The sequence below is a fragment of the Ceratina calcarata genome, unplaced genomic scaffold (genome assembly GCF_001652005.2).
Source record: "Ceratina calcarata isolate Rehan_Ccalc_2016 unplaced genomic scaffold, ASM165200v1 scaffold27, whole genome shotgun sequence".
In the NCBI taxonomy this organism is placed as follows: Eukaryota; Metazoa; Arthropoda; class Insecta; order Hymenoptera; family Apidae; genus Ceratina; species Ceratina calcarata.
The window spans coordinates 523,744-546,921 of NW_017149195.1; the positions used below are offsets into that span (position 1 = coordinate 523,744).

General features: G+C 40.9%; 3 protein-coding genes across 21 annotated transcripts in view; all 3 read left to right on the top strand.

Annotated features, from left to right (window-relative positions):
• Positions 1-3,391, top strand: part of LOC108623498 (dual specificity mitogen-activated protein kinase kinase hemipterous) — a 5,723-nt gene extending 2,332 nt beyond the window's left edge. The window contains exons 6-8 of the mRNA XM_018022054.2: positions 920-1,621; positions 1,712-1,999; positions 2,083-3,391. Of these exons, the coding sequence (XP_017877543.1) occupies positions 920-1,621; positions 1,712-1,999; positions 2,083-2,218 (1,126 nt within the window). The 3' untranslated portion in view covers positions 2,219-3,391. The remainder of the gene's footprint in view (positions 1-919; positions 1,622-1,711; positions 2,000-2,082) is intronic.
• Positions 3,392-3,958: 567 nt separating this feature from the next.
• On the top strand, positions 3,959-10,402 carry G9a (histone-lysine N-methyltransferase G9a). Its single transcript, XM_018022053.2, is given in 12 exon segments — positions 3,959-5,490; positions 5,562-6,154; positions 6,216-6,331; positions 6,334-6,447; positions 6,529-7,171; positions 7,241-7,573; positions 7,673-7,901; positions 7,977-8,183; positions 8,260-8,516; positions 8,586-8,836; positions 8,906-9,081; positions 9,496-10,402. Coding segments are annotated over 12 exon segments (3,918 nt in total). The 5' UTR covers positions 3,959-4,654; the 3' UTR covers positions 9,659-10,402.
• A 1,071-nt stretch (positions 10,403-11,473) lies between these two features.
• The window catches only part of cac (calcium voltage-gated channel subunit cacophony), a 99,835-nt gene continuing 88,130 nt past the window's right edge, over positions 11,474-23,178 (top strand). For 9 of the 19 annotated variants that reach the window (XM_026812304.1, XM_026812307.1, XM_026812305.1 and 6 more), the window contains exon 1: positions 11,476-11,752. The gene's annotated coding sequence lies outside the window, so the exon portion shown is untranslated. Of the gene's footprint in view, positions 11,753-23,178 lie in introns of all 19 variants that reach the window. The other 10 variants (XM_026812298.1, XM_026812317.1, XM_026812295.1 and 7 more) reach the window with 2 other exon arrangements.

Below are 23,178 nucleotides of genomic sequence, written 5' to 3' on the forward strand. Positions count from 1 at the left end.
GTTATATACATATATTAGTTTAAAATATTTTTAACACTCTTCAGCATTTTATGGTTAATGGGTAGGTATTAAAACAACTCGAGAGATAATGCTGAGTTTTAAAGTTGGGTTTTCGTTGCATACCAGTTGTTTTTATACATATAAATACATATATTGATCTTTTATTCATTACCATATGACAATTACAAACACCTTTCCATACATTTCGATTAAAAGTTTGCGTGCGTGTTAAATTGTGTTGCAGCGTTGAGCTTGAGGGAGGCAGCGCAGCATAGCATCCCCTCTCCCTCGCCCCTGCCCCTCTCTTCTTCATTATCCTCAAACAATCTATCCACAAACTCCAAAAAAAATTTAAAAAAAATACACCTCACAAATATCCAAAAATCTGCCCGATTTTCATTTCGAGTTGTTTGGTTTGTGCACGCGCCTGTTACACACCCCACCCTTCAACCCCCACTCATGGTAAGCATTCTTTTTATTTATTTCAATATTTGTTTATTTGTTTTTATATTGTTTAGCGTCTTCCCGGTGGCACAAATTAGTTATCTCCTGTGCACAATTCCAATCGTTCATAAAAAAGTTTTGTTTCTTATCTCTTGTTACATTTTTTATTCTTGCTTTCGACCTTAGGAATTAAAAGTTACCAGTTATTAGCATGACTTTAAATTATCTATTCTCGAATACAGATATCTTCTGCGATTCGTTACCTTGACAAAAGATTCCTCTGTCCTCGTCTATGTTGCATGCTACTATGATTAATGCTCTAACTTCCATTAACCTTCGAATAAACTTAGGTTCTTTTACAGAATCGTCGGGGCATACCAGTGACCGTTTTTCAAATGTACCGAGCCGATTCTCGGGTGCCAATAATTTATGTTCGACACGATACGCGACAAGCGTTTAACGTCGTGAAATTCAGTTTCAGATTGCCAGGCTGGCAGCAGCGAGTTACGGGTCATGTATCTTTAAAGCAAACAGCTCATCTCAGGGCTCACTCTGAAGTACCAGCTTTCCTACGAAGCAATGTCACCAAAGACTCACAGAACTCCACCAACTTTCTCCCCTTTCATCAACGATCAAATAGTGAAAATGGTGCAAACTACGTGTCTTATAGTCCGTACGCACTTAGACGGAAGGAAATAATATCGAGGCCGTTTTCTCCTCCTTCGTCGAACGACGTCGACGCATCGGAAACAAATTTTCAACGACCGTACTCACCGTATAGGCAATATGTCGAACAAAAGCGGGATTATACAGCGAATCATTGTTCTACCAACGGACAAGGTAGACAAGAAGAAAGACCGTACTCTCCTTATCGACAAGACACCAATACGATAGACTCTGGGAATAGACTTTATTCGCCCTATCATGGACGATTTACGGAAGATCGGGACACGAGCAAAGAACGATGGCAGAATGTCTCTAGATCTCTAAGTCCGTTCGCACGTGATTATTCACCTTGGAGGAGAGAGAACGTGGATCCTCCAAACGTGATACAACCGACCGAAAGTGGCCGTTACTCCCCGTTTCTTCAACAACGACTAGGACAAACTCCACCCGTGCCTCAAACTCATCCGCAAGCGCAAGACATTTACGGTAGTCCTATGATCAGCCGTAAAAGGTAATCGATGATGAATGTTGTAATGTATTACGAAACGAACGCTATCGTAGATGATTCGTGTTACGTAATTTGTTTTTTTTTATTGCACAGGTTCCCGTCTGAGCCGCCTCCGCAAGGATCTCACGGTTCTACCAGTCCCGAACTACTGATATCTCGTTTTGCTCATCAATTAAAACAAGAACCATCGTCCGTTGTACCACCGGTTCAAGGTGGATCGAAAGAATCCGCCAAGAAACGTTTTGCTTCTTACGTTCGTCTCAGGCTCGGAAGCGACCGTGCTCCTTCGCCGGAGCCACCGCCGAGATTGAGCCGCGGAGAATCACCTCTTGCCCTTAGAAGGAATTTAGTAGGTCAAGCCTCTCCATCTCTCGCACGGAGGTATATTAATACGTCGGACCGTTTCGTATGCTTAATTTAGACAAGACTAACTGTGTTTAATGGAACTCTTATTCTAACTCAAGGCATATTTCGTCTTCTCCACCTCAACCACCTCCAAGAAGATTGTCGGAGAGCAGTTCTGTGCCCGGTAGCCCGCAACATGTGCGAGCCCGGCTACGTTACACCCCCGAGCCTCAGAGAAGACCTCCGCCACCATAACCCACCGTTATGATTAAATCGTATTCCTTGTTGGTGCCATATAAAACGATAAAAGTAACTGAATTAATCACATGTACCACGTAGAATGGTATCGTAATCAACGATGGCCGTGCACAATCGAACGGGTCGTGATCAGTGCACAAGTGTGCTTGAAAAGTTGGAAACCAAAAAAAGAAAAAAATATAGTTGTGTGTAATACTCGGTGATACCGAATCGTGGCGTACATACGTACTTCAAACGAGGGACTCGATACACGTATTATATACGATATCGTTATCGAAAGTGAACGTTACTCGTGAGCACGAGAAAAAGCAAAAAAAATGTTTAGACTCCTAGATTTGAGAGGACGGTCTTTGGAATTAATTTTCACACGTTTACTCGTGGCTGTAACGTAAAAACCGCGTTGAACTACTTTGTCAATAATTCTCTTTATCGACGTGTATTTATATTAGAATGCAATCACTGATGCAATACGATGCTCAACTTTTTATAATGCTTGTAAAGATATAAATAAATGTAGTATGTTCGACGTTTTTTCTAGAAAAAGAAAAGAAAGAAAAACTTTGAAAAAAAAGAAGAAATCGAAAGGAAAAGGAGAAAATCGTTATTAGGAGATGCGGCATCGTACTGAACGCGTAAACCGTTCCTATCATTCTTCGTTTACGCTTCTTTTCTTATGTAGAGACGCGCGTGAGTATACGAAAAAGAAAGGAAAATAAAAAAAAATCGAATTTCCGCAGTCGCGGTTCTCTCTTCCTCGTGCGGCCTTGCAGCGGTCTCTGCAACTCGACTGAGTAAACAACAGCGACATTTTTTTCACGCGTCTCATTGTCATCTGTAAAATAATGATACCAAATCGCATGGCGGCGATCGCAGTCAGGATCGATGGAGCGAAAAGGAAACCAAAACGTAACGAAGCTATTAAAAAAAAAAGAAAAACGACGTCTCCGTAAGGAAAGCACAATTAATTCACGTCTCCTAGATTCTACGAGTTTCAACAAGTGTACATTATTTAAATAAGAAGGCGTGTCTGGGCTAGAACGTTGTAATTATTATTTTTAATTAACATTTATTCATTAACTTTGTTCAGTCTACACACGTAATCACCCTTTGTCGCTTATTTGACAAAAGGATCTGTTGCAATGTAAATAAACTTATATTTATACGACATCATCGGCCCGCCTTTTATTTACCCTTTCTCGTTACACCTCGGTAATTGACGTAAATTAATTCGACGATATATATGATCGACTATGTCGCGGAGCGGGTGTATATTATTTATTTTCTTAGTTACGCGTGTATTTTTATCGTGGTTTATAAGTACTGCCACGTAATGCTAAGCAATTTCTGAGACTTCTTGTCAGGCGCTCATGCGCGATGCTATTATCGCATTGTAATGATTCCGCTTCGTAGCAACAATTTTGATCTTTTCATGAATAGTAGTTGTACGAAGTTAATTGCATGAGGATCTTTGATCGAAAGGTCAACTGCATATATATATATACATACATAAATATATACATATAGGCTTGGCACATCGCCGGATATAAATATATTAATCTTGTATTCGAGGTAAAACAATATATGCTACATATACTTCGCTTCAATTTTTTTTACGTATAGGTAAGCAATACACTAGAATATTCTTTCAATTTATTAAACCGGAATCTTGCGTATAAAAATATGCAAATTAAATAATAAGTAAATTAAATAGTTGATATTCATTTTAAACTACGAAAGAAATAAGCGTTGATAAGAAGTTGTGTCTACATGTAGAATACGCTTTTGATCTATTATAAGCGAGAGTATAATGAGTTACAGAAGAATTCATTATCTTTTTTGTTTTCCATGTGTACGTATGTAGTCTCACGATCGTGTGCCGCACACATATACATACTCATTGTCCACCTCTCTTTGCATTTCACACGTTTTTGAGCGATTTAGACGCGACATAGCATACCGGGGATATCGTATAACATTCCAAAATTAGGAGATGGTAAATAATTGAATATTGAAAGGGCTCGTGACGGCGATCGTTTTAAAAATAAATTCCTCGGACAAATCGGCCCGTCCCTGAGTAATCAATATGGCCTCCAGGTCTACACGGGGCACGCTGGTGTTGCATAGATATTTCTCCGAAAAACTTTAGAACGGATAGTTTCTGTGATAATGCAATTAGTCAAGCTGTTAAAGTGCGTACGGAGAGATATTTTCGTAGTGTTTATCGGGGTATCGGCGACAGTATTCAGTCAGAAAGTAAATTAGAAGGTGTTCCACCGACGATATAGTTATACTTTAAATACTACTGCGGAAGGCCATCGACAACGTTCGAGTTACGGTTCGGCGTTCGGCGATTAATTCATCGATCGTCCTTAACTACGATGAGGTGTCCTTATAAATTGAAAGACACGTAGCTTTCAGTTAACATTTGATATTATGTCGGATGACAAGAACAAAGAAGATGCCACGATGGAGGGTTGTGAAAAAGGGGGCGAAGGAAAAGATATGGCTGCCGAAAAGGTCGAAGATAAGGTCAGCATTCAACAAATTCTCGAGGGTATGACCAACGAATTTAACAAGAGCATTAACCCCTTGAAGAATGCCGAGATTAACCGATCGGAAAAGTCCGATCAAGACAAGACCGACGAACCGACAGTGACGTCCGACGATATGCCACCGATCGAGAAAGAATCCATCGGGGAAAAGGATGAGGAACCCGTCTCGACGAAACAAAATAACGTAGACGCGGTGGCAAAAGAGGAAAATCATAAGGATGACGAGACCAGTGGGAAACAGGACATTTCGAAAAAAGATAACGCGATTCCGCGTATTGTCCTTACATTTAGAACAATTGACGAGAACACGGATCATGGAAAAAAAACAAAAATATCCAGCTGTTCCTCCAACCTTATCACTCTGGATCCTGAGGAATTGTCGAACTGTGACCAGATTGGTGGTGTCTCTGTTAAAATAGAAAACTTGGATGAAAACTCTGACACTGTTGAGAAATCTGATACAGAGGAGGGGAAAGTAGATAAATCATCAAAAAATAAGATAAACAAGGAACCAGAGAAGGCTGCAGAAGAAACAAAACCTGTTAAAGAGGACGTTGAATTGAAAACAGAAGATAAGATCGAGGTTCCCAATGAGAAACCAAAAGCTGATGAAGCAGATGCTTTGCCAGAACCTAAGGAACAACTAAATCAAATAGATCCTATGACTCCTGTTACCAGAAAGAGAAGAACAGGACGTCCAAGACTGAGAGCACTTAGGTTCCTAATTTTATTTCTGAACTAATTAATATATTAATCATTATATTTATAAGCATTTATGATATTTTTAGTGATAACGTAGAAGAAGCACCATGCCCCAAACGTTCAGCAAGGAGATTATGCAAGGAATCATTGAAAAGCACCGTACTGGAGAGTGCAATGGCAAGAAAAGAAAAATCTAATTATACAGAAGAGAACTTGCAGTTTAAAAAACAAAGAAAGTACAGTAAACCTGGAAGGCCTAAGAAAATCCAAGTGCAACCGAAAGATCAAAGCAAACAAGCTAAACCACCTGAGATACGTCAAGAAGTAGACAATTCCATTTCAGATGGAAACATTAGTATTTCAGAACTAAATTCGACGTTAGAGTGTTCTAGGAAAAGTACCATATCGGACGTTAGCTTAAATGAGATTATTTTGGATGAACCTCAACATTTTTCATCCGACTTCGATGGTATGCCAAAGTTGTCTCCCATGATAAAAAGCTCAGATTCTCAAACCAAGTTGAGCAACTCTATTGGCAGTCCTGCAAGCGATGATGTGCCTTTAGCAGATATTGAGAAACCATTTTTGAAGCCTGCTGCTGGCAGACCTAAGAGAGAAAGGGGAAGACCTAGAGGAAGTCAAGCTGCTAGGAAAATAGCTAAAGCAGATTCGTTCGAAGGTATAACAAGTCATATAAATTAACGTCATTACGGAGTATAATTTATATTGTATTTCCTTAGATGGATCGGTATCAATCGCTGAAACAGGCAAGAACAATGATTATCCTGAAGGTAATATTCGAAACTGTTTGTTTCACGGATAATAATTGTTGTAGAACGATAATTTCAATGAACGCATAATATTTTAGAAGGTACTGTACCCGCTAAAAGAACGAGGAGAAGTATGGCTCCGAGTCCGAGTCCAGCAGAAGGACAAGCCTCGAAACCAGAATCAACAGCAATCATGAGCGAAGTATAATAATTCAACTTCATAATAACGGGATGTTTGTTCTTTATTGTACGGTGTTTCTTTTAATTTTGTCACATCTTTCAGACGTATGGCCAGTCGATGTTGTGTTTATGTCAAGTAAGATCTCAATTATACGTAACCATAACTGGTAGCGGTGCACCCTTATATTGTACCGCAATAGATGCAATTGATAATAGATTAGTAGGATGCTGCAACGAAGTAGACAGCAATGACGTGGCAATGAGAAGGCCGAGTACTCGTGTTCCTTTCATCATACTGTGCCGAATGCACAAAGAAAGGCTTCTGAGGCATAACTGTTGCCCCTCGTGTGGCCTGTTTTGCTCGCAAGGCAAATTTGTGCAATGTATCAACGGCCATCAGTATCACCGCGAGTGCGAGGTTTATCCGAATAAAAAAGGAGTATGTCCGCACTGCGGAAACGAAAGCGCAGCTTACGACGTGATGGTCACTATGAGCGGTTTGAGAAAACCGGTATTCATCCCTACTCGAAAGAAGTTTTCGAAACTACCTTCGGCGAAAATGAGCTTGCCGGGGAAAGGTGACAATACGAAACTGGCAGAACGTCCGCCTAGTCCTCTAATTCAACCGGACATAATTAAAATACCGGAGCCATCCATTAATACCGAGAGGCCGGAACGATACACTATCATGAGCCTCTACACTTCTGTGAAAAACGGAGATTTAGAGAAATTGGTCAATGTTTTAGGTGCGTTGTCGTACGACTTTGGCTTTGAATTCGTGAGAGATTTCTCGTGAACGAATCGTCATGTTTCAGCATGCGGATATAACGCGAATCACACATTCCGAGATTATGCTCATCGTACTGGGCTTCATATAGCCGCCGACAAAGGCCATTTGTCTTGCGTACACGTGTTAGTACAAGCAGGCGCTCAATTAGACGTGATGGATAGAAATCAATTGACACCGCTAATGTTGGCCGCCAGCAGAGGTAAAGCTGAAGTGGTGAAATATCTGGTAAGGATAGGAGCCGACGTTACGTTGAAAGGCGAAGACGGTATGACAGCCTTGCATATGGCTGCCAAATCTGGTTATTTGGATGTTTGTAAAATAATTTTGACTGAGTGTAAAGCACCAAGAACATTAGTAGGTAATTAAAAGTTTTTGCTTATTAAATATATTAAATTATTATTCCGACGCCCGAATCAGTTAAATATCGTATTTGATGATTTGTATTTATGTTTCTCAGATTCTGTGGACGATGGTGGGTGGACTAGTTTAATCTGGGCTTGTGAATTTTGTCATACCGATGTCGCACGATTTCTCTTGGAAAAAAAATGCGACCCTTTGATTCGTGACGCGGAACAGAACATTGCGTTACATTGGAGCGCCTATAGCGGAAGTTCAGAGATTACAGAGATGTTGCTTAATGAAGGCTGCGACGTGAATGCTGTTAATGTTCACGGCGATACACCTTTGTGAGTTTTGGAACAATTATAACTTGTTCTTAACGTTATCGGAAATGATTAACATCTTTTAAACACATGTTACAGACACATTGCTGCGAGACAAGATCAGTACGCAGTTAGTGTTCTTTTATTGGCTCGTGGTGCCAAGATCGGAGAAGTCAATGCCGCTGGAGAAACAGCAGTGAACTGCTGCACGAACGACGGTGATACTATGTCCGCTTTAAGATTAAATGCCAAAGTCAACGAACTTTCTGAACACATGTGGGAGAAAACTGTGAAGATATTAACTAAGTAATTATCCGATCGATTAATATTTAATGGAAGAATATGAACAAATTGTATTTAATAATTAAAATATTTTCCACAGTGACATTTCACGTGGCAAGGAAGCGAATCCTATACAATGTGTGAACGGCTTCGATTCTGAAGATAAACCTACAGATTTCCTCTACGTGACAGAGAATTGTTTTACTAGTAATATAAATGTCGATCGTACGATAACGTCTTTACAATCTTGCCGGTGTGAAGACAATTGTAGTTCTGAAAAGTGTCTATGCGGAAACATAAGCTTAAGATGCTGGTACGATGAAGAGGGAAAGCTGATTCCTGAATTTAATTATGCAGGTATACTTCACGAGTATGTCTAAACTTCAAACGTATACGATCACCTTTGAAACTACGTTTGTCGTTCAGATCCGCCAATGTTGTTCGAATGTAACCCAGCCTGCGACTGCAATCGTATAACGTGTAACAATCGTGTCGTCCAACATGGTTTGACGCAGAGATTTCAATTGTTCCGAACCAAAGGTAAAGGATGGGGCCTGAGAACGTTGCGGCACATTCCGAAAGGTTCCTATGTATGCGAGTACGTTGGTGAGATTATTTCAGATTCTGAAGCGGATCATCGGGAGGACGATTCTTATTTGTTTGACTTAGATAATAGAGTGAGTGAAACACTTCATATGTGAGATAGATTTTTTGTCGAAAATTGAATTCTCGTGGTTTCTGTTTAGGATGGAGAAACGTATTGCATCGATGCGAGGCGTTATGGGAACATCGCACGCTTCATAAATCACTCATGCGCACCTAATCTATTGCCAGTGCGAGTGTTCGTCGAGCATCAGGATTTGCACTTTCCTAGGATAGCGTTTTTCGCGAATCGCGACATCGAGGCGGATGAAGAGCTCGGGTATGTTACACAGTAACGAATGGCACGCAGAAATCCCGATACATCATACTAAACTCTCGTTATTTGTTTCGTTAGTAGATTCTATTCAGTTATTATCGTTCATGATCTTCATTTCTTCGTTTCGTTTGAAATTCTGTTTAATTGTTTTCAGTTATGTGAGCTTAATATTGTTTTCGTATCTCAAAATAGACGTGTATTGACATAGAGTACGATATTGCTTTATTTTCCTTTTCTCTTACTGATTACGTTCATGATAAGTTTCATCCCGAAGAATGTACTGCTTGACAAGATCGATACGAAAGTATACACATTTTTTTATATGTTGTATTCGTTGTTCTCAACCATCCGTTAGTTCATTTAATGTAATGTATTTGTCAACGAAGAGAAACCAATATCGGAATTATTTGCCTTCAGCTTCGATTACGGAGAGAAATTCTGGATAATAAAGTGCAAGTCGTTCACATGTACCTGTGGAGCCGAAAACTGCCGATATTCCGAGAAGACTATACAAGTTACTTTGGACAACTACCGCAGAAAAATACAGCAGGAAGAAATGCTGGCAGCTCAATCATCGTAATCCCAAAACCGATCTAGCGGATTCTATGCACTTACAATAGTCTAGCTTATTATTTTAATGTTATCTTTTCTTATTACTCGGTCGGGTCACCCATACATAGATTTTTTGAGCGGTTTATTTGCATTGATGTTCGTAAACGGGCCGTAAATTTGAAAAAAAAAAATACAAGTACAAATGGTGGTGGGTTTTTAACTTAAGGCGATTAGGGAAAGCGTCGTATGTCATTTGAGCTAAGAAGGAACTACGTTTCTCTTATTGCAAGTTCGTCGAAACGCAAACTCGTGTCCGTATTTAATTTAATCGATTCAATCGTATTTTATTATTCGTTTTCTGCTGATTGTCTTGTGAATTGAACACCACGAGATGTGCCACTTTGTGACTTTAACTTTTTTTTATCTAAGCCGTTGACATGCATAATATATAATTGTTACATAGTTCTCGTACGTACTGTAAATGAATGCCTGTTGTTTATCATTGTTTTTACGAATGTGCGGTCGTGATTAGGATTGAAATAAACTATTACTATCGCTACTGGTTCGTAAAGTACATAATTATGAATGCATTAAATTTGAAAATCGTAACAAGTCTTACTATGATTGTAGTTACGAATTCGATAACCGCTTGTTCGATTTTAAGTGGTAATTGTTTACGAATCACGATGCGAACATTTTAGAACTTAAGGATATACCTTTTTGTACAAACTATTAATTTTTTGTATAATAAAAAAAGTATAGTTCTTTTTAACGCGTGTGCTTTTATTTCATACCCGATTCTATACGTCTACTCAAATTTGACGAAATCAATTAAACATCGGGTTTTATAAAGGTAGATTTTGAAATGATCCAGTAGATGTCATCAGATGTAACGTTAAGGCATTCAGAAAAGATAGAAGATTCGTTTGAGAGCGGACGATTTTTACGATACGAAAATCGACAAATTTGTTTGAAGGGATGGGTAAAATACATTTTGTTATTTTGCTATAAATAGTGCGGAAAATTTTACATAACATAAGAAAAATATAAGACTTACCCTTCCAATCCCGGTTCCTAGCGAGGAAGATTTGAAAGTTCTTAACTAGTATCCATGAAACTCCTAACCGGCACAAGTTCATCAACCAAACAAACAACACAACATTTGTCTAATGACATAAACACTGATAACTCGCGTAAATTAAACGATGGTGTGTATTTCCTTAAGTAACTAAAGTTTATATTAAGCAAGTCTAATCGTGCATACATTAAAACGACAAAGTAATACCTCCCACAATACGATTCTCATTCTTTAAGACACGACTAAAGAATAGAAAAACGAACTAGAGCGAAAAACGTTTTACATACATACTTTAGAAAACGAAGAGGCAAATGCGACTGTTATAGGAAGCTAAGTTGTACTAACCGACTAATCGATTCATCAACTACTTCAGATCGTTAAAAAACTCGAATGCCATCCTGCATCGATCGATATGCCGATCGATCGTATTAAAAATCTACTCTACGACTTCATATAAAAGTTTACATTTACGCCTGGTATTTAATTGTAAACAAGATCATTTCAGGATTAACTCTTGAGGGAGAGAGGTATAAAAAAAGACGCGACCGCGAAGATAGATTCGGTTCTGCGATACTGCCACGGCGATTACAATGGTGGGGGTCGGTAGAACGGCGGAGGAGGGCGATGATGATTGGCTGTGACGCTGGCGGCGGTCGGGGTGGTCGAAATTCAAGCGAAGAAGCGGCAGTTAGTGTGTAGCGACCGTCGCGCGCTTGCAAGCGCTGTACGTAGCTGCGTAAGTAGAATTCTAGTGTAATTTTTATTTCCATACACGTCGTGCGTTCGCCGCGGAATCGTTCGCGGAATTGCTCGTTTCATCGTTCATCGTATTCCGCGACGGTTCGCGGTACAGTTTCTCGTGGAAACAAGAATACCGGGCACCGTCAACGATGACATATTGCGGCGTTATCGTGACACGTTTTGTGACAGTGAATTAGTGGTGGTGAACATCATCGAGCACCGATTACTATGATGACTAGCTGACGGATAGATTACTTTTCCACGTCTCTACGGCGTCAACGGGGCCGCCAAAGATTCTGGAAGGTAAGCCTTTTGCCTTCTACTTCAAAACCTCTTGCATAGACTTCCATTAGTATTAAACACTAGTAAATCGCAAGACAATACCATCCGTAAGAACAAATTATAATTTTATATTGGAGATTACTGGCGGGAAACTGCGTTACGATTATAGCATAAAAAAAGTTTTAAACCATTTTCTCATCTATTATTTTCATGCTTTTATCTCTGCATTTGTGTCCTATAATAAATTAGGAACTCCAACAGATTTACTATAACAATTTTTATCTGCAGGGTTCCAAGAACATTTTGTTAAAAAAAATATTTGGTACTTGTTAAAACGTAGTGCAAATATTTTTTGCATTTCAAATGCTAAATCGTAATCTCTCGTGAAGGTAAATCTTGTCCGTTTGAGCACGTCGCGTAACATATTCGCCTCTCCACGCTTGTTCAAAGTCTCTTTTTACGGTTGTATCCATTTTTTTCTGTTCACTTATCAATTCTTCTTTTATATACGTAGCGCTCGCGTACAAAAATTATTTAATTGAAAGCCATCCTTTCGACTGGACAATGTCCCGACGTCCTTTGTCCGCTCCGCGAGCGTGCAACAAATGCTTACTTCTGCCGTGTAAAAGGTGAAAGTCATACAAGCTGCGCTGAGAACAGAGGAAAAACGAGAGGGCTAAATGGGGAGCAGTGTCGTGAAACGCGCAGACAATTTGTCTGAAACCAGGAAACGGCTCGTTTGCCGGGTACGAGCTCCAGCTCGTTCGTAAATATTTATTCGCAATTTTATCGACGTTCCTTCGCCAGCGATCCGTATACCGATCCAATGTTTCGGCGCTCTGATCTCAAATTGGACGCGAAACACTGTCCCTTGTATTGTCGTTGATCCGAGTTCATTTTTCTTTGATCTCCGTTTACGTAGTTGAATTCGAATTGAAATACACTTCTCGAAACTACCACGGGTTCAGGCAACGAGAGCTAATTTGCGTGCCGTAAACGTGGAACGACTTTTGCGATTTTCTTCGCGGTGCTATGAAAAAGAAGCAGTTATCTGAAGTTTTTAATTTCCTTCGCAAATATTCGGGTAACATTAAGCGAACTACTTGCTTCTACTACTGGTTAGCCAGTAATCAGATATTTAAGATACGTTGAAAATTCATTTTCGCGTGTCCGAATTTTCTATGTGATTAAAATGTGGCAAGTTCGTCTTGTTTAATTTTGCAAACGTTTAATATGCGCCACTTAAATTTCTCGATTCGTCACGGAACTGGGGATGAAATGCCTTTACGGTTCAACAAAAGAATCGTGGAATCTCATGGAAAATACGCTCGATTGTTCTATTCCACGAAGCTTCCAACCAGCTAGGTATTATCGATATCATCGAATGTTCCAATTACAATCTTCAGTTTTTCTCTGATTAAACTCCGAACGTTTTTTCGTTTAACTAAATAAAATTCGAAATCCGGAACCTCGCTAAAGCGTTTCGTGTACACAGATACGTTACGTCCACAGAAGAGATGAACGAAGTTGTTTCGAAATTATCAGGCAGTTTAATAACGAAATATGAATAAAAATGATGAAGAGTGCAAGTCGAATAAACCGTAGTAAAGTCAGTTTATATTTCGAAATCAGAGGACGAAATTACTACTCGATTGAGAATATATGACGTTTCCACTTTCATTATACACATATAAGAATCGTGAGCTAAAAATGTTAAAGATTCTTTTACGATTTGTATATTTTAAGACCGGGTCGCTTTTCAAAATTTTCTACCATGTTTACCGAGACTACTAGGATGAAAATTCATGTCTGCGTGAACATTCGGCGTCTTGCGTTCGAGATTGAGCTTCTTATGTATATAGTTACCTTCAGGCATTTTCAGTAGTTCGTTACTTACCGCAAACGAAACGAATTAATTTTACTTCTATTTGCAGCGCGGCGGATCGCGTTGATATTTAATCTTTGGGAGTGCGTGGGAAAAGTGGGAAAAGGATATCACTGTTTCATGAAAAAATAAATTTGCTCCTTGATCAAACGAATTTTAATTAACTTCAATCGTACTCGATTTATTTTATTACCCTTATCAAAAATCTGGTTATCAATGAAGAAATATGATATGGAATAACACTAATAAAAATAGGAAAATAATAGAAGAGCTCAGGGCAATAAATGGTCAGCTTGATTTTGACGTGACTACCCATTTGGATTTTCTAAAAGTTCGAAGCAATAAACGATCATATCATAACGGTATGTAACAGATGGTCATCGAACGATTAGAAAATCCAAGTGGCAAGTCACGTCAAAATCGAGCTGACCGATTCTGAGCTTTTCAATTGATCCATATATTGTATTGAATGTGCAGTAGGATTTTCGATGTTGTACGTGTTTATTTACAATCCTTTTATTATATGTTATATGTTACATTTTACTAAAATTCGTTTTCTACGGTAGTATAATATCCTTCGTCTAGCAATAGCGTTTCTTCATTTTCGAAAAATGGTTATCGAAGGAATGCGTGCGCCCGAGATATTTTCTTCCCTTCGATTAGGATCTCTTTCCTCTCCCTTTTTTCATTCCGTACAACCCAAAGACATGCACACGTAATTTGTCTTGGGCATCCGGTAGCCAGGCGAGGTGTTCACCCGCTAACACGAAGATCCTCCACAGATACGCGAAGCCGACGTCTAAATAAAGATCGCACGAGACGAATATCGTTCTAATTTTTGATCGGGTCATTTTCTTATTCCACGGCCTATTTAGATTCCCGATAAAGCGCGACGAAAAACGATAAAAACGCGTTTCGCGTGAACCATTGGAAATTCTGCCGGGATGGAATTAAAATTGAATCAACAACGCGCTTACCGTGTAAAACAGTTCCGCGAGCTTTCCGATTGGACGAGCTTTTCCATTTTAATGTCGACGTTATAAGCGTAGACCGACGATTTTGTGCATCGCTTCCTCGAGCTTTTGTAATACGCGACAGATGTAGGTATTTTACTTCATTTACGTGTTCCGGGTTGATTGGATCAGTGGCCAGCTTAATACGGTGTTAGCAGACTTCTTACGAGCTTTTTCAGTCTCAGAATGCTTTGTCACTTTCGAACAATAAAAAGTCCGTTTACATTGGAATTTGATCTCTTTGTTGGAAAGCTCGAACATTAATTTTCTAGCAAATTGCGTTTCTTTCAGTCTCGTTAATCCCAACGTAACCGCGTTTCGGCTAATGACTAATGCGACGATTCATCCCCCGGCGATAGACGTTCGAATAGATCAGAGAAAACTAACGGTTTGCGTCTTTCTATTCTCAACTTCACTTCTCGGAAAATCGTGTGAGAATCTATTCTGCTAATAAAATAAGGAAGGACACGTTGGTAGAGCCAGCCGACGAGCAAAAATATGTACAGCAGTGGCATCATAAAAGGTGCGTTGCCGCGTCCATACATTTTTTAATGAAACGCCGGATAAAACAAGCTTCAACCCAAAGAAAACAGCACAGAATTTTTATTCGCGGTACAGTACTTAAATCGTGGCACGTAGTCTGTCTCGAGGGCAAAAGCTTTAAAAATGTATACGTTTGAAATTGTGCGCGAATCAAAGCACTTAATGAATTCAGTTTTTCCGCTTAAAACGTTTAATTACTTAATCAACGATGCAGAACAACTAGTCGTTTATGCCGGGAATAAATGTTATAATATCAATTAATATGTCGTCTCATATGTTGGTTGATGTAATAATTGATATATTGATTGACGCAATGGTTGATCTAACGATTGACATGATGTTTAATATAATTGATATAACAACAAGAGGTACGAGTCAATGAGAACTATTATTTGAATTCAATAATTATTTACTGATTTGAGTAAAAGAAATTGTACTATGCATTTATACCATAAAATAGGGCTCATTGAGTGAATATATTCCAGTATCTCATCAAACCGAAATTCATTTTCCAAGACTCTATTAAATGTGGATAATGATGCAAATGGGTTAATCTTTGCCTCGAGAACTCGTCGTTCTTTTTAAAAGTATCGCTAATCTTCTGTGAAATAGCCGCGTGTATATGTATAGTTCTCCGCTCTGATTCGTTTCCAGGAAGGAAATTATGTCCATACATCGCACATCGTATATATTGTATCATAGAACCGCGAATCTATGTGTATAACACAAAACACAACCACATAAGATCGCATTCGGACGTTATAGTGAAGCTCGTTGGTATCCATCGCGTTGCGGTTTCAGAATTCTAATTTACCTGCTGCACGTTTGGCTTCATCATTTTCTCTGACGTGTATATTAACGTTGATGCTCGCAAGCTTCAAATAATCGTGCGCGTATACGTACGGTACGCGTCGGTCTCCTCGAAACGGCATAATTAACCGCGAAATCTGTGTATGTAATTAAAGAGCGTTTTAACGTTACAAAAGCATCGCACATCGGTACCTAAGCCGATTACAATGGAACTCCTGGTTTGCCTACCATTGTGGACAAGTTTGTCGTTGGTCGCGTACTAATTTCGTAACCGAATAGCGGGCCGGATTTGGTGGTCCGAAGGATCCCGACGAAAGGCGACATCGCAGATATCCAGGGGATCAAACATGGGATAAACCGCGCGATCTGTTTGCTATCGTCATGATACCAGTTCATTTGCCACGGGTAATTAGGGACCGATCTGGCTTATCCTTTCGCGATTAGACCGAGAATTAATCCTACGCCGAATACTAGCCATGGTTTTTATTAATTCGCTCGTACCGAACATCGTCTGCGCTGTTGTATCGAGGTAAAAAAAATTAACAAGATGCATTGTTTCAATACAAAGTGAGATCCTTTGATGGATGACGCGTGTGATCGATAGGGTACTTATAAACTGTAAACCGTTTCTTAGAATAGTCGCATCCTTGATCCGGAATTTGGCGTCTTTGTCTTTAAGATATAAATTGATCGATTACGCTACTTGACCGATACGAGGACTAATTTGAATTGTTCAAGTACTCTTTATGGGGAAAAGGATCGAAGACGAGCTCGCGAGGCTGCGACCTGGGAGAAGCCAGGTGGCAGATCCTACGGCACGGCGCGGCGTAGGTCGAAAACGTGGGGGTGAAAGAGAGAGACTAAGGGGGTGGCCAGGTAGCGAAAGAGAGGGAGGCAGGGAGCAGGGATGGTTATATATAGAAACGTGCCCCGGGCATCGATCGACGAAGCCTGGGAGTCCAGATTCAACGGTGTTCGCTCGCACAGTTTCTGAATCCGAACGCGAGCAGCCCGATCCGCGCGTCCTTCCCTTCCGGTACTTTAACCTGTCGCTCTGCTCCGCCCACCAGCAGCTCCCTTTCCCTTTAGCGTTGGTATTATTCTAAATTCTTCCATGGCTTCTCGTTTTATTTTCAATGCTGCCCGGGATTTATTAACGTACTCCTCTACCTGACAAATTTTAATAAGAACACAGATATATTCGATCTTAATGCTAATGCAGGATATGTAATAAAAATTGAAGCGTGTAAACAACTCATAGGATTGCCGAAACGAAAGTAGCATAATATACATTCGATACCTTGGTCAAGGTTTAAGTCAGATTTCGCTTCGGTTAGAACAAAGATCGAACCATTTTCAAATACAGCGATCTGAATTTCGGTAAAGGCGATGCGATGTCCCTGAGAAGATTAGATTCTCCCGTCCGCGTCCGGATCGGGAGTCTGCGACTTGTTGCATTTGGTGATAACGTTCGCGGGTTGTACGCGACGTTCAGAGTGGCCGGAGTCGGGCCGCGCACCTACTCTCGCCTAGATATATTGATCTTCGCATTGATTCACTCGTCACCGCTGTTTACATCGCGCAGCATCAGTGTTTGCCCGGCTCCATTGGTAGGTATCAATTGCCCGTGTGCAGTCAAATTCAACCGTATCGTCGACGATCACACGACGAAAAATGTTCTGTCGGAAAAGCATCTGTCGCTCGCCTGAAGCGATAAGCCGGCAACGAAAGCAGGATTCAACCTGTGCCGTTTCATCGACGACAGTATGTAGAATCACGAGCGAATGTTGTCGACGGTTAAAGCGTCCCAGTAAATAGTAAATAAAAGTTTTACTTTGTGAAAAAGCGTCTGAACACGCTGTTGCATCGTAAAATGATTAGCATACCCGTTACGGGTTAATAGCGTCAAAGAAAGTCGACGAGAGACGATCGTCCGTGACGTCAAGGTGACTCGTCTACGTCCCTTGTTGTCGGGCTCCCTCGCAGGAAAATTTCCGGGACTAGTTAGAGCAAACGAGCATAAGCCGGTGACAACGTTGTTCTCCGGCTTTGTGCGCGTCGCAGTTCGTTCAGTCGGTGTTCCTCTTCTCGCTACGTCATAAAGAGCTTTTCCGCGTTTGATCCCGGCCTCTTTTTCACGAAAATTGATGTGAGAACTCGCAGGACTCGACGCGATAGGAGCCTCGAGCTAGCGAGACCGCTGCCCCTGCTGGGACAAAGCGGTTGCACTTTTTCCTCATCCTCTCCGCGCAGTTTGCGCTAGAGAACAGAAACTTCTTCCCGCTTCGCGTAGAAGTTAGTTTCTTAGTTGTTACATTGAGCGAGACCACTATCCTTTGACTAACGCACGTGGTAATTTCCGCGCTTTCGCCCTTTCTTATCCGTAGCGAAGTGAATCTCGCGATATTTATTCGGTGACAATAGAAAATTTCTATTCTAATCATTCCCTAGCGTTCATAAGGCACGTCACAAATTTTTACCTGATCAATCTTATAGAAAATATTATCGAAAGATTAACTTGGGGCTTATAGCTATAATATATTTCAAGGTTTAATGGGTAAAAATGGTGACGATATCAGGTTAACAAGGAACCCAAAGCTGACATTCGGTAGATAGTGTAATTAAGAAAAATCAATACCTACCTGCGCTGGGCTCGTTCCGCCCGGGACAGGAGAGAGATTCCATAGGTCCGGATTCGATATCCGGGACAGGGCTTTCTTTCTTAGTTGCTCGTTTAATTAATTCAATCTTGTCTATCCGCCGATCGCGATAAACACCATTTTAGATTCCGAGCGATCGTGATCGCGTCCCGACAATTTATCGGGCACACGCGATTCCTGTGATTCTTGCTCAAAGGTTTCATTACTCGTGCGCGCAAACACGGTCTTCGACTCCATTAGGCCTCGGCGAATTTAACGTGCCTCCACAAAGCCGCCGTGGGAGTTTCTCCGTCGCGTGTCCAAGAGCATCCAATGCGAGAGGCTTGCAATTTCGAGCCGCCGGCTAGCCGCAGATTCTCCACCCTACATGCTGCCCTTTGTTCTCATCTCCCTTTCCGACCGCCATCTTTTATTAGATTCCTCTACGGCGAAATTGCTAATTCAACGTTGCCCGTACACGCCTATTTACAAATTCTATTACCACGCGGGTCAGGATATCGAGCAAACGTGGTAGTGAGCACATACTTATTCCCGGGAGTGCGTTTCGAGATCTGATTTCGCTCCGGTACACCGGTACATTCTTAATCTTTAGAAGGAAACGTGGTTTCGTGTACGTGGCTGTACTCCAACCAATCGGAATTGCTGCGCACCGTCTTACTAGACATCGAGATACGTTCCTCCAACGGACTATACCTAGCAATTTATTCGCGTGTCTCTGCTTGTACTTTTGGCTCGCGATTCCCCGCGCAACAAGATATTTCATTATTTAATCGAATAGGGATCGCTGAATCAAGATTGAATACGAAGAACCGCGATACTGACGTTAAGAACAGAAGAGATTTATTTTCAACTTTCTTTTCAAACGAATATCGAGTTCTTTTATAGCCGACTTCTATCTCCGTGTATTGAAACTTTTTTTTATCAGTTTCCAGATGTGTAGAAACCGGAGCGATTTCGAAGCACAAATCGAAAGTTTGCACGAAATAAATCAGGGAACTGTGTAGTATACAATTAAATTAATTAAATACTGATTTTATTTAGTGCAACAGACGTAATAATTAAATTTTATTAGTTCCTGGTACACTTAAATGCGCGCTTCCTCTCAGGAAGTTCTATTCGGAGGAATCTTGAGATACGGGATTTGGTTAAAGTATTCAGGAAATCAATGAACGGATATCGGAAGCTCTCCTTATCACTTAACGAAAGGAAGTGATCGGAGGCGGATGCGAGGGTGCGAATCGGTAAATCGAATTTACTTTCACGACACGTTCGAAGTTGGCAGTAGGCGCGCACCGCGTCGAGAAGTAGAAGCGGACTTATTTTCGAAGATATTTACGCGCAAGAGCGAGTGGATAATTACTATTGATTAGCCCCGAGGTCGTTTGCGCTCGTTGGTCCGCCGTAAGCTCCGAGTCGCCGGGCTCTCTCCACCTGTTGCTAGGCTCGGTTCTGCTCTCTTCCATCCTTTCTTACCCTCCTTTCTTCCTTTCAACCGACCGATCAGGGTCTCCGTGAAATTTCCAGGAATCACGGTTATATATTCCCTTGCGCTGGAACTGCAATCAGTCAAGAGTAAAGAGACTTATTTCTCTTTGCCTGTAACATCTTAAGTATCTCCTCGACAGAGCTTAACGAACTTCAGGTTAAAATCATTAACGAGATTAATGAAAGGCTACAACGCTTGTTACTTTTTCCAGGAAATGTTTTCTCGTACAATAGATTACGTGACACATTCGCGTTTCGTCTAACTGGGAACGCATCCGCTTTGATGATCGCGGTCGTGCGCGATTCCCTAATAACGGCGGTAATGAGGTTACTTACACGGGGCAGAGGGGAAATTGTCCATTACCTATGCAACAGGCTCTCTATGCAAATTCGGCACGTGCATCGTCGTGTGCGCCGATCGTTAAACGAGAGTCCTTTGCCCTGGTTCCAGCAAAACTGACGCGACCCGAAATTCGTTCTCGTACCATTCTCCTCGCTACACCGATCACGTCTAATCGATCTAATTTAATTCACGCCGACGGCTTCGACTTGTCGCCGCTCCGACGCGCGCGAACTTAACTCGGTAATTAATTAGGAAAGAAGTTAAGGATACTTAGTTTTATTTAATTGCTACATCGCAGCGATAAAAGTAAACTGCCTTCGTAACTGTTTCAGCTGAATGTCTTTAGTTAATTCCAAAGAGGAATGCATCTCTGTAATGTCGCTTGTATAGAAGTGTAAACTCCGCGCAATCTTTTAACGAGATGGTCGCAGTTTTTCATAATTTGCAATTGCTTGTTCAAATAAAGTGGATAAATAAGGTCTGTTGCAACAGTTTTGATCGTAATAAGTGAAACGCGTAACGAAGACGAAGAAAGATGGTTTTTCACTTAGCTGTTTTATCGGATTAAATCACAGAAAGTACGTCGCGGTAACAATTATATTCATCGGCGACGGTCGGAGCTCCGTTGCACGGGGGCTCGCGTGTTGAACGCGAACTCGTTGCGCCTTTCGAGGTTGCACGAACAACTTACGGCTCTTTGTAATCGTCGCTGTAAAGATGTCGAAACTAGCCTACTTCTCGGTTATCTTCCGGCTTGAGTGCTCTTTCTACACTTTTTCTCGTTAAATCCCGGCCACGACTCGCGGTTATTCCAAATCGACGATAAGTTTCTTGTTAATAGAGTTTCTTGCCGACAGACTTTCTCCCTGTAAGATTAGATTCACGTATCGAATATTTGTCACCGATAGTCCCTCGACTCTGTGAAACGTGTCGTAGGACAAATCGTCGGTGGTCGGGAAGGCGCGCGTGTAAAGTGCTCACTAATTACTGCTAATCCCTGTGAGACCTCGAGCGTTATCCCCTTTCAATCGACAATCTCACTTCCCTCTACTATTACCAAATCACCTGTACTCTCCCTTATTGGAGAATGAATGTTTGCTTAGGACCAAAGCTTGTAAAATTATGCTCTTTACTTGAAATTCTAATGAAAATGTAATTGGATAAATTTAGAACGACTTTTTGAGATAGCAATTTAGGCAATTTTGTAAAATTGGAAGTATCAATTAAATTAGAGAGAGCATTAGCAGGGCCTTGAGATTAGTTGAAATTTCGTAATCTATCGCTACATTTATATGATCCTCGGCTAGGATAGTAATTGCGAACTTAATACTTAAAAAATGATTCATTATTTCAATGTGATGGAAATGACTCCTTCTGAAAACGATGCGTGTGCTCCGCATTCTTTGATTTATTCATCTTCAAGAGGGTCTAGGGAAGATTTCACTTGCGAAACCGAGACGTCGAGTATAATTTCTCATACGGGGAGAATGGTACTCGTCCCTCCGTATTCTCTATCCTTATAACGAGTCTTATCCGTTCCCCGTTCCAGGACGATAAGGAATCGTTTAGATAAGGAAAATCGATACGGGGAGTTGTTAAACACGCAGCGCGCGTCGTTGTCTGACTTATACCGTGCTTATACTACTTACTGATCTGCGTTCCGTTCGAAAATCAGATTGTTCGAGTCGTCCACGGCTGCGACGCCGAAACAACGTAATGTAACGAAAAAATGTGATCTAAATTGAGAAGTAGAGTAGAACGTGTGTAAATCATCGTTTCCCGTAAGATTTATTAATTAAATTTCGCTCTCTACATTAACTCTGTATTGAATTCCGAGTGTCTCGAATAGAACCATGCCTGCCCGTGCCCTCGAATCGAAACGCTAGTCACGTTGCTTGGTCACAGTCACGTAATGAAACGTTTATACTACACGGATTTCTCGCGAGGCGGCAACAAATCGGCTGAAGCGTCCACGAATAAACAAAAATTGCTCCCGCTTTCGAGCTACTTGGCATTACTCGCATTATCTCGTGATTCCATCTAATTTGCATGGGACGCGTTTCCTTTTCTCAATTTTTCCACTTAGCGCTTCGGAGACGTTTCTCGTTTGCCCTTTCCATCTGTTCCCCTCTGCAAAGGATCATAAGCAACTTTCTCTACCCGGAAATGTTGAGGGGGTCACTCTTCTCCCGCCCTCTCTGTTTTCAATAACGCTGGGCGTCGTCGCCGGTAACTTTGACAATGACGCGCGGAAGAATATCTTACGCGGAAGTTTCGTTTCGCGTAAACTGACACGGGTGAACTTTTCCGCGCAACTTTTGCTGCATTTTACACGAGCCGCGCTGGAGGAGATGGAAAATGGTACAGAGAAGTTGCCATCTTCGATAAACCAACCGAGAGAAACGAGAGAGACCTCGTTCGTATCACGTATACAAACCTCCATAGAAATTTTGTACTGCGAGGCAATATACCAAAAATGCGACAAAAAGAGAAATTTCAATACTGAAGATCTTTTTCTATTTGTCCGAGGAATTAATTATATCTTCATTTCTCGGCCTAGTTCGTATTAATCAAAGATACCCGTTTTTCGAATTTCAACGAATCGCAACTGTTACTCATTAAACGAATCAGGGAATCGAGAGTATCGGTTCGTTCTCCCGTCTTGGTTCGGGTAAAATATTGGTCGAGTCGATACATCTATCGCAATC